Source organism: Sinohyriopsis cumingii, chromosome 15 (genome assembly GCF_028554795.1).
Source record: "Sinohyriopsis cumingii isolate HCF-2022 chromosome 15, ASM2855479v2, whole genome shotgun sequence".
NCBI classification, from domain to species: domain Eukaryota; kingdom Metazoa; phylum Mollusca; class Bivalvia; order Unionida; family Unionidae; genus Sinohyriopsis; species Sinohyriopsis cumingii.
Genome location: NC_142975.1, coordinates 74,912,071 through 74,926,077, shown reverse-complemented (window position 1 = coordinate 74,926,077; position 14,007 = coordinate 74,912,071). Strand labels below are relative to the sequence as shown.

General features: G+C 30.3%; 1 protein-coding gene across 1 annotated transcript in view; it reads right to left on the bottom strand.

Annotated features, from left to right (window-relative positions):
- LOC149782086 (uncharacterized) overlaps positions 1-14,007 on the bottom strand; it is a 164,338-nt gene that overhangs the window by 39,135 nt on the left and 111,196 nt on the right. Inside the window, exons 11-17 of the mRNA XM_089933519.1 lie at positions 13,269-13,314; positions 11,735-11,787; positions 9,278-9,332; positions 7,252-7,307; positions 4,854-4,899; positions 2,690-2,742; positions 583-628 (exon numbers count right to left, since the gene is read on the bottom strand). Coding sequence (XP_089789645.1) covers positions 583-628; positions 2,690-2,742; positions 4,854-4,899; positions 7,252-7,307; positions 9,278-9,332; positions 11,735-11,787; positions 13,269-13,314 — 355 coding nt within the window. The remainder of the gene's footprint in view (positions 1-582; positions 629-2,689; positions 2,743-4,853; positions 4,900-7,251; positions 7,308-9,277; positions 9,333-11,734; positions 11,788-13,268; positions 13,315-14,007) is intronic.

Sequence of the window (14,007 nt, the reverse complement as noted above, 5' to 3'; positions counted from 1 at the left end):
TTTAGATAACAATATCGGACTGTCTATAGTGTACTTAAGCAGAGCTAATTAGGTCTGTAAAGTGGTAACAAGAACAATGCGGCAGAATAGTAAAGAAAAACGGATAGAGCACAAAGTAATTAACATAAAAACTTATTTTCAAAACAAGAGTACCATATATGGTTGCTTATGCACCCAACATCTGTGTAATCCTCTATGTAGGTGCCTGCAGGATCAAGTAGACTTTAAGAAATATTGATCAATGAATCTCCAAGGCGATCACTAAACTTCACGAACTAAATTTCCTGAATGCAGCAACCAACAATTCTTTATTGCAGTTACCATAACCTACACGTTTTGGCCAAAAGAGCAGTAATCAATAAATATGATTGCAGTTTTATATATTTCTAATTATTTTTAGCACGAGTACAATCTAATAATAATCTTACAAACTGAAGCAAAATTCAATCTTCAGAGAAATAACATCCTCTGTGATCAGAAAACAAAATGCATGTGTGTGTGTATGTGTGTGTGTGTGTGTGTGTGTGTGTGTGCTACAGGACATTAAGGACAGACTAAAATGTTTTTGATAACTGTTCTTACCAACACCGGGACATTCACCTTTGCACAAAAGTTGTCAACAAAATGCCTGGAAATATAATCAAATATTCATAATTTGTGATAGCACAATCTAAATGATGTTCAATACAAAACAGTACTTAAACAGCATGCTTCGTGTTATATATTTGAGTAGAGAATTCTGTATTAGTTGCTAATAATATAACTGAAATTATTTTACCATCTCCATAATGTCTGAAGTGGAAATTTATGTGATTAACAAATTGTGATATAGATTTAAAAACATTACGACCATGGGAGTTGGAATATTATATAAATAATACCAGAGGATTATAATGCCCCGAAGTTAGAGATTGCTATATCACCTAAATATATCCCCCAACTAATATATTTCCTGCTATGTAGTGATATTATCTATTCTCGTTTATTACAATTACATTCCTCTGACTAAAACATTAATATTTAGCAAAACGTGATCAGGTATGTGGCAAGCACATATGCGAATTCAAATAATGTTTGCATTTTATATTTCCAGCTTCTCTTATGATTTAATATCCCTAACAACTGTGTCGTACTCTAGTGCTCAAGACTACAGATAGTGATGCGAAATGTAATATAAAACATACTTGTGTACGTGTTTTAATCTTGCTATAAATTAAAGAAACTAGAAAAAATGTAATTTGCTATTGCTCATTAATAATTCTGGTACAGTATTTCAAAAGCAGCATTGCTTCTCAAGGTAACACTTGTTGCTAATTTTATATTAATGTACTATTGGATTGATTTGTTTTAAGGATATTTCAAAGGAATTTGAAGGGCTAAAAAAGTTTACGGAAGGAACTTTTGTAAAGAAGTGGCTTACTGTCCCATTTGGGATCAAAACGTGCAATAATGAATGAAAACAAACGTTATTTCTCTTTGTCATGTTTATTTACAACCAGCAGAATGTCAAGCGTCTTTCACAACTCGGTTTATAAAGGAAGTAAAATATCTGCCAAATTGTATTAATAATGAATAAAGTAACATTAGAAAAACAAGGTAGAGCATGTCAAACATCCTTGTTACTTGTTACTTACTAAACAGAGTAGTCTCCTCTTCCATTACTAACATGCTAATCACGATGGAAATGGAGAATTGTGATATTAAATCTAACTCAATTATGAACGAGCTGTGTTAGCAATTTAAAATGGGATCATGATACACTTTGCGTTAAGAATACGTTTTGAACATATTTAGATCTGAATTAACAAGTAAATAATACAATCCAGGACATATTTTAACCCAACTCCTGAAGCGCAGAATCTACTTGCATTTATTACACTAACCCTTCCACATCTGAGTATAAGGTTGAAAATATTCCGAGTCTGACAGCCATGCATACATGAAACAATGAGACAAAGACCGCATATTCACACACAAATTCCCGTAAAAATGCTAACAATCCTCTTATGCGTTTAACTGAACAAAATTGTCAAAAGAAGAAAAGAAAAAACATCTGCCCAGTCAGGCAAGACTTACAAATGTTTACTTTCCCAGAGTAAAGTTTTTCATAACTAGCTCCAATAGAAATTCAGTAGCTTATGATATTAATTACCTAAATTCAACCATCAAAGGGGCCGTTTTCTGGAATTAGTTACACACATTAGTTCTCACACTGTATGTAAAGTAATTACAAGTCCAGACCAATATGTTCCAGATCTGATAATTGCTTCACAATACCATAGGATGACCACGAACATGTAAAACCGAGACCAAAACTAATAGAAAACAAACTTCCAACAGAAAGTATGACCTCCAGTAAAACCAATTCATTTTCAGTCAAAAGAACACTAGTCAATTCTTAAAAAGCAGCATCACACAAAAGATGGGAATATTCACTCCACTGCCAGAGATGTTCACTTGCCAAACTTTGCTGAATCAATCAATTTGGAACCTATAACATGATGATTAATTGGCATGCAGTGTCATATCAGTGAAACAAAGAACTGATTCCTGCTATATAACATGTTTGAGGGTCACGTTCAGATAATGATGGATATATTTAGACGAATGGAACCAATGTTTCGATCACCTGTTCATAAGAACAATGTATTTTCACACCTTTTACAAGATATCCTTGATTGGTACTTACTGGTAGCATTCTTTTGAATTTGATGGAAACTGTGGTCCATATAAATACCTTTCCTGAAAGGAACATACAAACCGAATTATTGTTACACATCACAAAGCTCGCAGATTTCTCCTGTCTGCTTATCATTTAGCTATTGAGTTTCATTACTGTAAAGACCAGACTTAATGTCTTATAATTACCCTATTTAGCAAGATGCTGCAACACAAAGAGCCACACCCACTCGAATTGTCATTAAGCAGAACAATATATGTCTGCAAATCAAAGTTTGTAGAATGGGGAGTCAATGGCGATAGCTCCTTTTCATGATGATATCGATCTGTTGGAAGTCCAAACTCATCAAAGATCTCATCACTATAAAGGTTTTATGTCTTTTGTCGTAATTTTGCAAATGATGTAGATTGTAATCAATGCTTATAAACAAATTATTCCATTGCTAATATTTGTCGGAGATTCTATTTTAAAGAAGTGAACTATATATATGTTGTTTAAATGGCTTGGAGATCTATAGCCTGCCTTGGTTAAGACATTAGAAGCTATTGGCTGGGGATGTCTTGTGACGTACAATCGTGGTGATGTATTTAAGGGGGAAGCAATGCACAGATCTTCATTCTTATTCGTCCATAGGGTTCATTTACTTAAAATGTTTGTTGGATTTTCAAAGATATTGCTAACCTTGGATTAAAATATTAATGTATGATGACTGTAAAATCATTCCACAACAGTCTGGATCACATCATCGTGATAGACCATGAGTGTTAACACATCATCGTATTCTGAACCTGTGTTTTCTAAGCATATTCAAGACCTATAATTCATTCGAACTTCCGCTGGAATTCTTTTGAAACTCTATACTTTGGAGTTGCGAGAGCAAGTTCAGAAATATTTGAGACTGAATGCACAATCTGGGAGTTCGTTTTAAATGCTCATTTTGTGGCAAAGATAATTAAACTATTTGATTTTACTACATTTATTGATTTCGCTCTTTCTGTCACTTAGTTTAAGAGCATAGAGTCGTAAGAGGTAGATGATAAATGGATTTGAACACTAGATTCTTTAGAAAAGTTATGATGTAAACGACAGATAAGCAAATAAACGAAATGACTCCTCTAAAAGATAATTATCCATACTTTAAATTTAATAGTATGCAAGTTTTATTGCAACATTTATAGTTATTTTTCAAGCAAACTTGATCAAGGAGATGCAAGCATTGCATTTAATACGATGTGCTTACTCATGGCCAGATGAGCTAATTTACAAGTAAGCCTTTTATAGGTGAATTACACAATCTAATAGTTAACAATTTCACTAAATTGGTTATACTTCACTCATAATCATATAATTTTACAAACATTTTCAGTCTACAAAATGACCAAACTGACAAGCCAATCAGATATAAGATCTCATCATAAATATGCATTGTCCTCACTCATTATAATAATCTTCACTCTCTAAGCTTGATTACATTTTTTATGTTAAGTTTGATTAACATTGGGTAGGAAACCGTTTCTCAATCGTAATGAAGCTGAGTAATTCATATAAAAGATCAACGCATACATCTTTGCGGTATCGTACATTATAAATTGCATTGGATAACAAAATCGGACTGCGTAAAGTGTACTAAAGCAGAGCTAATTAGATCTCTAAAGTGGTAATATGAATAAAGCGGTAGATTTTTCAAGTAAAAGGATAGAGCACATGCTAATTAACATCAAAACGTCACATCAAATCAAAAATACCATACATGGTTTCTTATGCACTCATTATCTGTGTAATCCACTATATAGGTGTATCCACGACCTCGTAGATTTTAAGAAATCTTGATCAATGGATCTCCAAGGTGATCACTGAAGACAACGATCTAAACTTCCTGAATGCAAAAACTAACATTTTATTATTTCAGTTACCATAACCTACAAGTTTTCGCTCTTAGAGCCTAGAATCAATAACAATTAAAGCATATGTTTTTTTATACCACGAGTACAATCTAATCAGTATGAATACATTATCTATCACAACTAAAGCAATATCCAGCTTAAGAGTCAATCTTCAGCGTAGTATTGATATCTGCCCTCAGAAACCAAAATACACGTATGTGTGTGTGTGTAAGTGTGTGCACAGCAGGACATTAAGAGCAGGTTAAACTATTTTAGATAACTGGTCTTACCAACACCGACACATTCTTCACTGCAGAATAGTTCTGAGTAAGTAACCTGAAATAGAATCCGATATTCATAAATTTGTGATGGTACAATCTAAATGATGTTCAAATACTACAGTACAGTACAGTACTGCATGCTTCTTGTTATAGATTTGAGTAAAGAAGTCTGTATTAGTTGCTATTTAAACAATTCAAATTATTTTGCCATCTCCAAAACAAAGTCTGAAATGGAATTTTATGTCATAAAAAACGTCCGATATAGATTTTAATGTCATAAAACCATTGGATTTGGAATGTTATATGAATAATACCAGTGGATTATAATTCCCAGGACCTTGAAAATGTTGTATCTATTCTAATCATCTTTACTAAGCCTCACAAGAAAGACTTGAATAATAGTGTCAGGAACAGAAGTTCCCATGACCTTAATTAATATATAATGCAGGTTTAGGTATGTTCAAAACACAAAGCCATGTCATCTCATTGCGTTACACACACACACACACACACATATATATATATATATATATATATATATATATATATATATATATATATATATATATATATATATATATATATATATATATATATATATATATATATATATATATATATATATATATATATATATATATATATATATATATATATATATATATATATATATATATATACACTTAGAGACTCCTGTATCACCCTAACGGATTCTCTGTTACGATTTCCTCTATACATTCATACAGGCTAGTCTCATTCAATACATGTCCATTCATCTGTCTCAAACATTAACATTTGCAAAATGTGATCACGTGTGAAGAAAGATCGTATGCGAATGCTAATTGTTTCCCATTGTATGTTTCGAATTTCTCTTACGATTTAATTTCCATGACAAATGTGTTATACTCTAGTGCTCAAGACTGCAGCTAACGATAAATTTTTTTATATAAAGCATATACTTGTATATGTGTTTTAATCTTACTGTGAATTATAAGAACTGGAATAAAATGTCATTTGCTATTGCTTATTAATAATTTTGGTACAGTACTTCAAAAGCAGCATATAGTTCATTGCTTCTCAAGGTAATACCTGTTGCTGATATTTTTCTCTTCAGTATGTACTCATGGAGAGATTTGTTTGAAGGATATTTCAAGGAAAATTGAAGGCCTAACAAATGCTTTCAGAAAGAACGTTTCTAAAATAAGTGGTTCCTGTCCCATTTTAGATCAAAGTATGCAATAATGAAAACTAATTTTATCTGAATATTTTGTCTAGTTTATTTAACTCTAGCATAATTGTAAACGAATTTTACAATGTGGTTTCGGAAAGGAAGTAAGAATATCTGCCACATTTTATCAATAATGAATAAAATAAAGAACAATTAGAAGAACAAGGTGAACAATGTCACACCTCTATGTTAATTATTAAACAGAGTAGTCTCCTCTTCCAATAGTAACATATTAATCACGTTTGAAAATAATGGGGATTTTTGGTACCAAATTTGACCCAGTTATGAACCAGCTGTTTCAGCACCTCAAAAAGGGAGCATGATAAACTTTTCCTTAAGAATACCCTTGAAAACCTATAGGATATAAAAAAACGAAATTCATCAGCAGTTGCTTGAATTTGTATTCCCGGAATTTTATCTGGATTAAAGAAAGTAAATAATAAAAACCAGGGCATATGTATTCCAACTTCTGAAGTGCACCATATTGTACTTGTATTTTTTTTTGTAATAACTTTTCCATATCTGAGTTAACGTTGAAAAATTGCTTAGTCCCACAACCATGCACACCTGAAGCAATCCGCGAAAGACCTCACATTCAAACACACAAAACCCGTAAAAATGCTATTAATCCTCTTATGCTTTTAACTGAACAAAATTGTCAACAGAATAAAAGAAAACACTTGTTCAGTCAGGCAAGAATTGCAAATATTTTCTATCCCTAAGTAAAAATATCCACAACTAGGTCCATACCAATAAAGGAGGTCCATGAACATGTAAAACCGAGATCAAAACTAATAGAAAAAAACTTCAAACAGAACGTATGAATTCAGCAATAATCTTGACAAAATAATTTATTTTTTATTTTCAGTCAAAATGATACTAACTCTCGAATAGCATAATCATGCAAAAGATTGGAAAATTCATTCCACTGAGAAAGATGTTCACTTGGCATTCTTTAACTGTATGAATCAATTATGAATCCATAACATGGTGATTAATTATCATACGGTGTCATATCAATGAATACTATGAACTTATGTTTGCTATAAAACACAAATTTAGATCACATTGAAATTAATATCGATATACGTAGGCGAGTGGACCGAACGTCGCGATCAACAGTTCATAAGAACAACATATTTTTATACCTTTTAGAAGATATTGTCTTTTGGTACTCACCTGCAGAAATCAGTTTGATTTGATGCTGCAAACTGTGGTCCACATAAATACCTTTCCTGAAAGGAGCATACAGAAAGCGTTACTGTTGCCCCACACAAACGGAGCAGGTTATTCCTGTCTGCTTATTTTTTTATGTACCGAATTTCATTATCGAAAAGAGCAGATTTATAATTACCCTAATTAGCAAGATGCTGCATTACAAAGAGCCCCACTCACTCGAATTGTCTCTACATATCATTAAGCAGAATAATGTGTGTCTGCGAGGCAAAGTTTGTAGAATGAAGAGTCAATGGCAATATCTCCTATAACTGATGATATGAATCTGTTGGAAGTCCAGACTCATTAAATATTTCATCATTATAAAGGTGTTATGTCATTTGTCTTAATTTTGCAAATGATGTATATGGTAATTATCGTTTATAAACATATTTCATTGCTAATATTTGTCGGTGATTGTAAATTATATTTTAAAGAAGAGAACTATAAATAGGCTGTTTAGGTTGGACATCTATATCCTGCCTTGGTTATGACCTAAGAGGAGATGGGTGTCTATTGTGACGTACAGTTGTGTTGATGTATATAAGGAGTATGCAGTGCACAGTGCTACATTATTATTCCTCCAAATCGACAATTTACTCCAAAATGTTAGCATTTCAAAGTGACTGCTGACAATTGATTAAATATTAATTTATGATGGCTGTAGAATCATTCCACAGCAATCTTGATAATATTGTTGTGATAAATCATGATTTTTATCACATCAGCATATTCTGAACCTTTGTTACATGAGGATGTTCATGTTCTAGGACCACTCGAATTCATTTGGAAAACAATTGTTAGAAGTTGTGTGAGCCAGTTCAGGACTATTTTAGACTGAATAAATAATTTGGTTGTTCCTTTTAAATGTTCATTTATGTAGCCAATATAATTAAACTATTTCATTTTACTATCTTAAAAAATGGTGGTCTTTGCGTCACTTAGTTTAGGACCATATAATGGTAAGAGGTTCAGTCTAAATTGAATTGAATACAACATTCCATAGGAAAGTTATGATATGGACGCCAGTTGATCAATTGCAGAAAATAACTCCTCTGAAAGATAACTAGTAATACTTGAACATAATTTCAGTTCTTATATGAACAGTGCAGTTACATGTCAATTTTTCTTAAATTGTTACATGCTTTGAAGAAATGAAAAGAAACTGATCTAGTCCGTTACCAATAAAAGGAAGCATTTTTTCATTATTCAAGATGCTAATCGTTTATGCATACTCTGAAAACAGTGGGTTTTCAATATTTTCCTATGTATACACACAATAAAAGGTGTCAACTAGTCACTGCAAGGAAAAAAGGCACATAAATCTTTTAGAAAACAATTAAGTAGTAAAACAATTGACTTACTATGTATTACAACAATTGTATTCTATTTCACAGCATGGAATTGTTTTCACACACACACACACACTATATATATATATATATATATATATATATATATATATATATATATATATATATATATATATATATATATATATATATATATATATATATATATATATATATATATATATATATATATATATATATATATATATAAATATATATATATAAATATATATATATTTATTTATTCTTCAAGCAAACGGCATGAAAGAGATGATATCAATGAATTTCATGTGATGTATTTACTTATGGACAGGTGAGTTAATATACAGGTAAACCTTGTAAAGGATATTTAGCCCAAAAATCTAACAGAAATTTTACTAAACTGGTTATAGGGTGTAGTGGAACTCTACTATGTAAACTACCTCGCAAATGCATGCACATATTCATACTTATATATATATATATATATATATATATATATATATATATATATATATATATATATATATATATATATATATATATATATATATATATATATATATATATATATATATATATATATATATTTGTGTGTGTGGTGTGTGTGTTGCAGGACATTACGGACAGGCTAAAATATTTATGATAACTGGTGTTACCAGCGCTAACACAGTTCTTTTTCCAGAAGAGTTCTCAACATTCTCAACAACAATCCTGAAAATATAATCAAAAGTACATAAATTTGTGCTGGTACAATCTAAATGATTTTCAGATAAAACAGTACATGATTTGTGTTATAAATTTGAGTAGAAAAGTCTGTTATCAGTTGCTAATTATACGATGCAAATTCTTTTACCATCTCCAACACACAGTATCAAATGGAATTTTATGTCATAGACAACTTGTGATTTAGATTTAAAAGTCATCAGGACCATGTGATTTGGGACAGTTTTTAAATAATACCAGTGGGTTATAATACCCAGCACTTTCGAATAAATTGTATATATTTCAATGATCATTACTAAGCTTAACAACAAAGACTTGACAAATAGTGTCAAGAAGAGAATGTGAAATGACTTTAATTAATTCAGAATGCATTATATATATATATATATATATATATATATATATATATATATATATATATATATATATATATATATATATATATATATATATATATATATATATATATATATATATATATATATATATATATATATATATATATATATATATATATATATATATATATATATATATATATTTAACTTAACTGGTATATCACCTAATATTTATCCACTACTAATGTTTCCTGCTATACAGTAATAAAGTCTAGTCTGGTTTAATAAAGTCCATTCATCAGGCATGACACAAGCTATGTGAATGCAAATTGTTTCCCCTTTTTTGTTTCAAGCTTCTCTTATGATGTAATTTCCCTGACAACTTTGTCATAAACGAGTACGCAAGACTGCAGATAACAATCCCAAGTGTTATATAAGACATACAGTTGTGTACGCGTTTTATATTTTACTTTGAATTATAAGAAGTGGAATAAAATGTCATAGTCTATTCCTTGTTAATACTTGTGGTACAGTACTTTAAAATCAGCATATAGTTTATCGCTTCTTTCTCAGCCTAACACTTGTTACTTATATTCTTCACTTCATTATGTCTTGTTGGAGAGATTTGTTTTGAAGGATATTTGAAGGAAATTTGAAGGGCTAGCAAATGTTTTGAGAAAGAGCTTTCCTAAAGGAATTGGTTCACTGTCCCATTTTGGATCAAAATATGAAATTATGAATTATAACTAACTTTATTTGGACATTTTGACGAGTTCACTTAAGTCTATAACAATTACAAGCGTGTTTGTCAGCGCGGATTTACAAAAAAGGGAAAAATATGCCAAATTTTAATAATAATGAATAAAATAAAGTAAAATCAGAAGATAAAGTGGACCATGTCACACCTCCCTGTTTTTTACAACAGAGTAGTCTCCTCTTCCAATAGTAACATGCTAATCACAGTTGTAAATGGTGATTTGCGTTAACAAATCTTATTCAGTTATGAAAAGGTGTGTAAGCTATTCAAAATGGGAGCATGATACACTTTCCTTTACGAATACATTTTGAAAACCTTTAGATCGCCCTAATAAGGTATAAGAAACAAAACTCTTGAGCAGTTGGTTGAATCATTATTCCCAGAATTGTATCTGGAGTAACGAAAGTAAAAAATAAATCCAAAACATATACAAGCCAACTTCTGAAGTACAGCGCATTTTACTTGTATTTATTGTAATAACAGTTCCATATATGGGTTTAAATTTGAAAATCTTCCCACTCCAACAATGATGCTATATGAAACAGTCACACACACAAATCCCGTAAAAATTCTAATAATCCTCTTATGTTATTAATTGAACACAATCGTTAAAAGAAAAAAAGAAAAACACCTGCTCGGTCAGGCACGAATTACAAATGTTTACTTTCCCAGAATGAAGTTTTCCAAAACTAGCTGTAATAGAAATACAGTAGCTCATAATATTATTTACCTAAATTCAACCATGAAAGTGGATGTTTTCTAGAATTAGTTACATATGTCTTCGCATACTGTGTGTAAAGTAATATCTTGTCGAGCCCAGTATGCTGGAGCTCTGATAATTGCTTCCTAATATTAAAGAATGACCACGAACAACGTGTAAAAGCGCGATCAAAACTAATAGAAAACAAACGTCCAAAAGAAACTATGAACTTAAGAGAAACAAGTTCAGCAATAGTTTTTACTAAATAATTTGCTTTTCATTTTCAGTCAATCGGGCACAAGTCTTATCTCAGTTAGAACTAGACAAAATATTCCCTCCACTGCCGGAGATGTTTACTTGCCATTTTTCGCTGTATCAATCAATTTGAAACCAATAACATGATGATTAATTATCACGCAGTGTCATATCAATGAATTATGTGAATTCATGACTGCTATATAACACAAAATTTGAGGTTCACATTTAAATAATGATCAATATATGTAGACGAGTGGTCCCAATGTTTCGATCAACAGTTCATAAGAACAACGAAGCTTCGTAACCTTTAAAAGATATTGCTTTTTGTGGTACTTACCTGCAGTAATCAGTTTGATTTGATACATGTTGTGGTCCATTTAAATACCATTCCTGAAAGGAACATACATGAAGCATTATTCATAATTGTCACAAAGGGCAAAGTTTACTTGAGCATAAGTTCAATTCTTATACCAACAGTGTACAGTTACATGTCAATGTTTGTTAAAAAAATGAACAAAGCACTAGGAAGTTCTCCAGATCATTACCAAGAAAGAGAAATATATGTTGCTGAGGAAACGAAACTATTTCAATATACAAGAGTCTAATTGTTTATGTATACTTTATAAACAGTAGACTTTTTTAAGGTTCCTACTTATACATTCAATAAAAGTTGTCAACTAGTCACTGCAAAGAAAATAATGCAAGTAATTCTTCTAAAAGATGATAAAGTAGTAAAGCAATTGACTTACAATGTATTACAACATTTTAATACTATTTAACAGTATGCCATTTTTATCACAATACATATAATGATTCTTCTATAAACAGTATGCTGAAAATCAATCAGAAATTTTGTAATTAATATAATTAATATGCACATATTCTTGGTGATATCTAAAGTTATCAATGATCTTGATGACATTAGCTGTTCATCATGTTGATCGGCATTTTATGTTAAACATAATTTCTAGATCTAAAGTAGGAACAAGCTCAGAGAAATATATGCAAGATAATATAATTTATATCGATGTACTTCACACATAATCTTATAATTTTCCAAATATGTTCAGTCTAAAAAGTGATCAACTACCAAGCCAATCAGATGCAAGATCACCTCATTAATATTCATCGGTCTCACTCATTATAAGAATCATCACTCTAGGCTTCATTAAATTATTTATTTTAAGTTTGATTAAGTTTGGGTACGAAACACTTTTTCACAAAGGTAATGAAGCTGATTAATTCAGATCAAAAACCAATGCATTGATGTTTTCAGGTATCGTGCATTATGAATTTCATTCAATAATAAATTCAGACAGCATAAATTGTATTTTTGCAGAGCTAAAATGATCTCTAAAGTGGTAATACGAATTATGCGGCAGAATATTCCAGACAAAAACGACATATCACATGCTAATTAACATCAAAACGTCATTGCAAAACAAGAATACCACACATGATTGATTTTGCACCAAACCTCTGTGTGCATGCAGGACCTTGTAGACTTTGAGAAATATTGATTAAATGATCTCCATGGAAATATTTTGAAGATCATGAACTAAACTTCCTGAACGCAAACACCAGCACATGTTTTTATATTAACCATAAACAACACGTTTTGGCCGTTAAAGCCTAGAATCAATACAAGTGACAATGTTTTTTTGTGGGTTTTTTTTACCAAGAGTACAATCTAATCAGTAAGAATAAATTGTCTTCCAAATTGAATCAAAATCAACGTAAACATTCAATTTTCAGAGTCGAAACAATCTCTGCCACTCAGAAAGAAATGCATATGTGTTTGTGTGTATTGTGTGTGTCTGTGTTGCAGGACATTAGTAACAGGCTAAAATGTTTTTGATAACTGGTCTTACCGACAAAAACACATTTTTCTTTCCACAATCGTTGTGAGCAAGTGACCTGAAATATAATGAAATATTCATAAATTTGTGATGGTTCAATGTACATGATGTTCACATAAAACAGTACTTAAACAGAATGATTCATGTTATAAATTTGAATAGAGAAGTCTGTATTAGTTGCTGTTTATAAAATTCAAATTATTTTACTATCTCCAACATCAAGTTTCAAGTGGACGTTTATGAAATAAAATCACATTGTGATACAGAATTTAATGAAATAAAGACCATGGGATTTAAAATGTTATGTCAATAATACCAGTTGTTTATAATACGCAACACATTGGAATAAAATGTATCTATTCAATTCATCTTTGCAACGTTTCACAAGAAAGACTTGAAAAAAGTGTCAGGCTGTACCTGTCGCTGTTTGCTATGACTTTAATTAATTTAGAATGCAAATTTAAGTATGCTGAAAACACATGTCTGTGTCACCTCACTGCATATATATATATATATATATATATATATATATATATATATATATATATATATATATATATATATATATATATATATATATATATATATATATATATATATATATATATATATATATATATTATATATATATATATATATATATATATATATATATATATATATATATATATATATATATATATATATATATATATATATATATATATATATATATATATAGATGTGTGTGTATTAACTAACAGATTGCTAT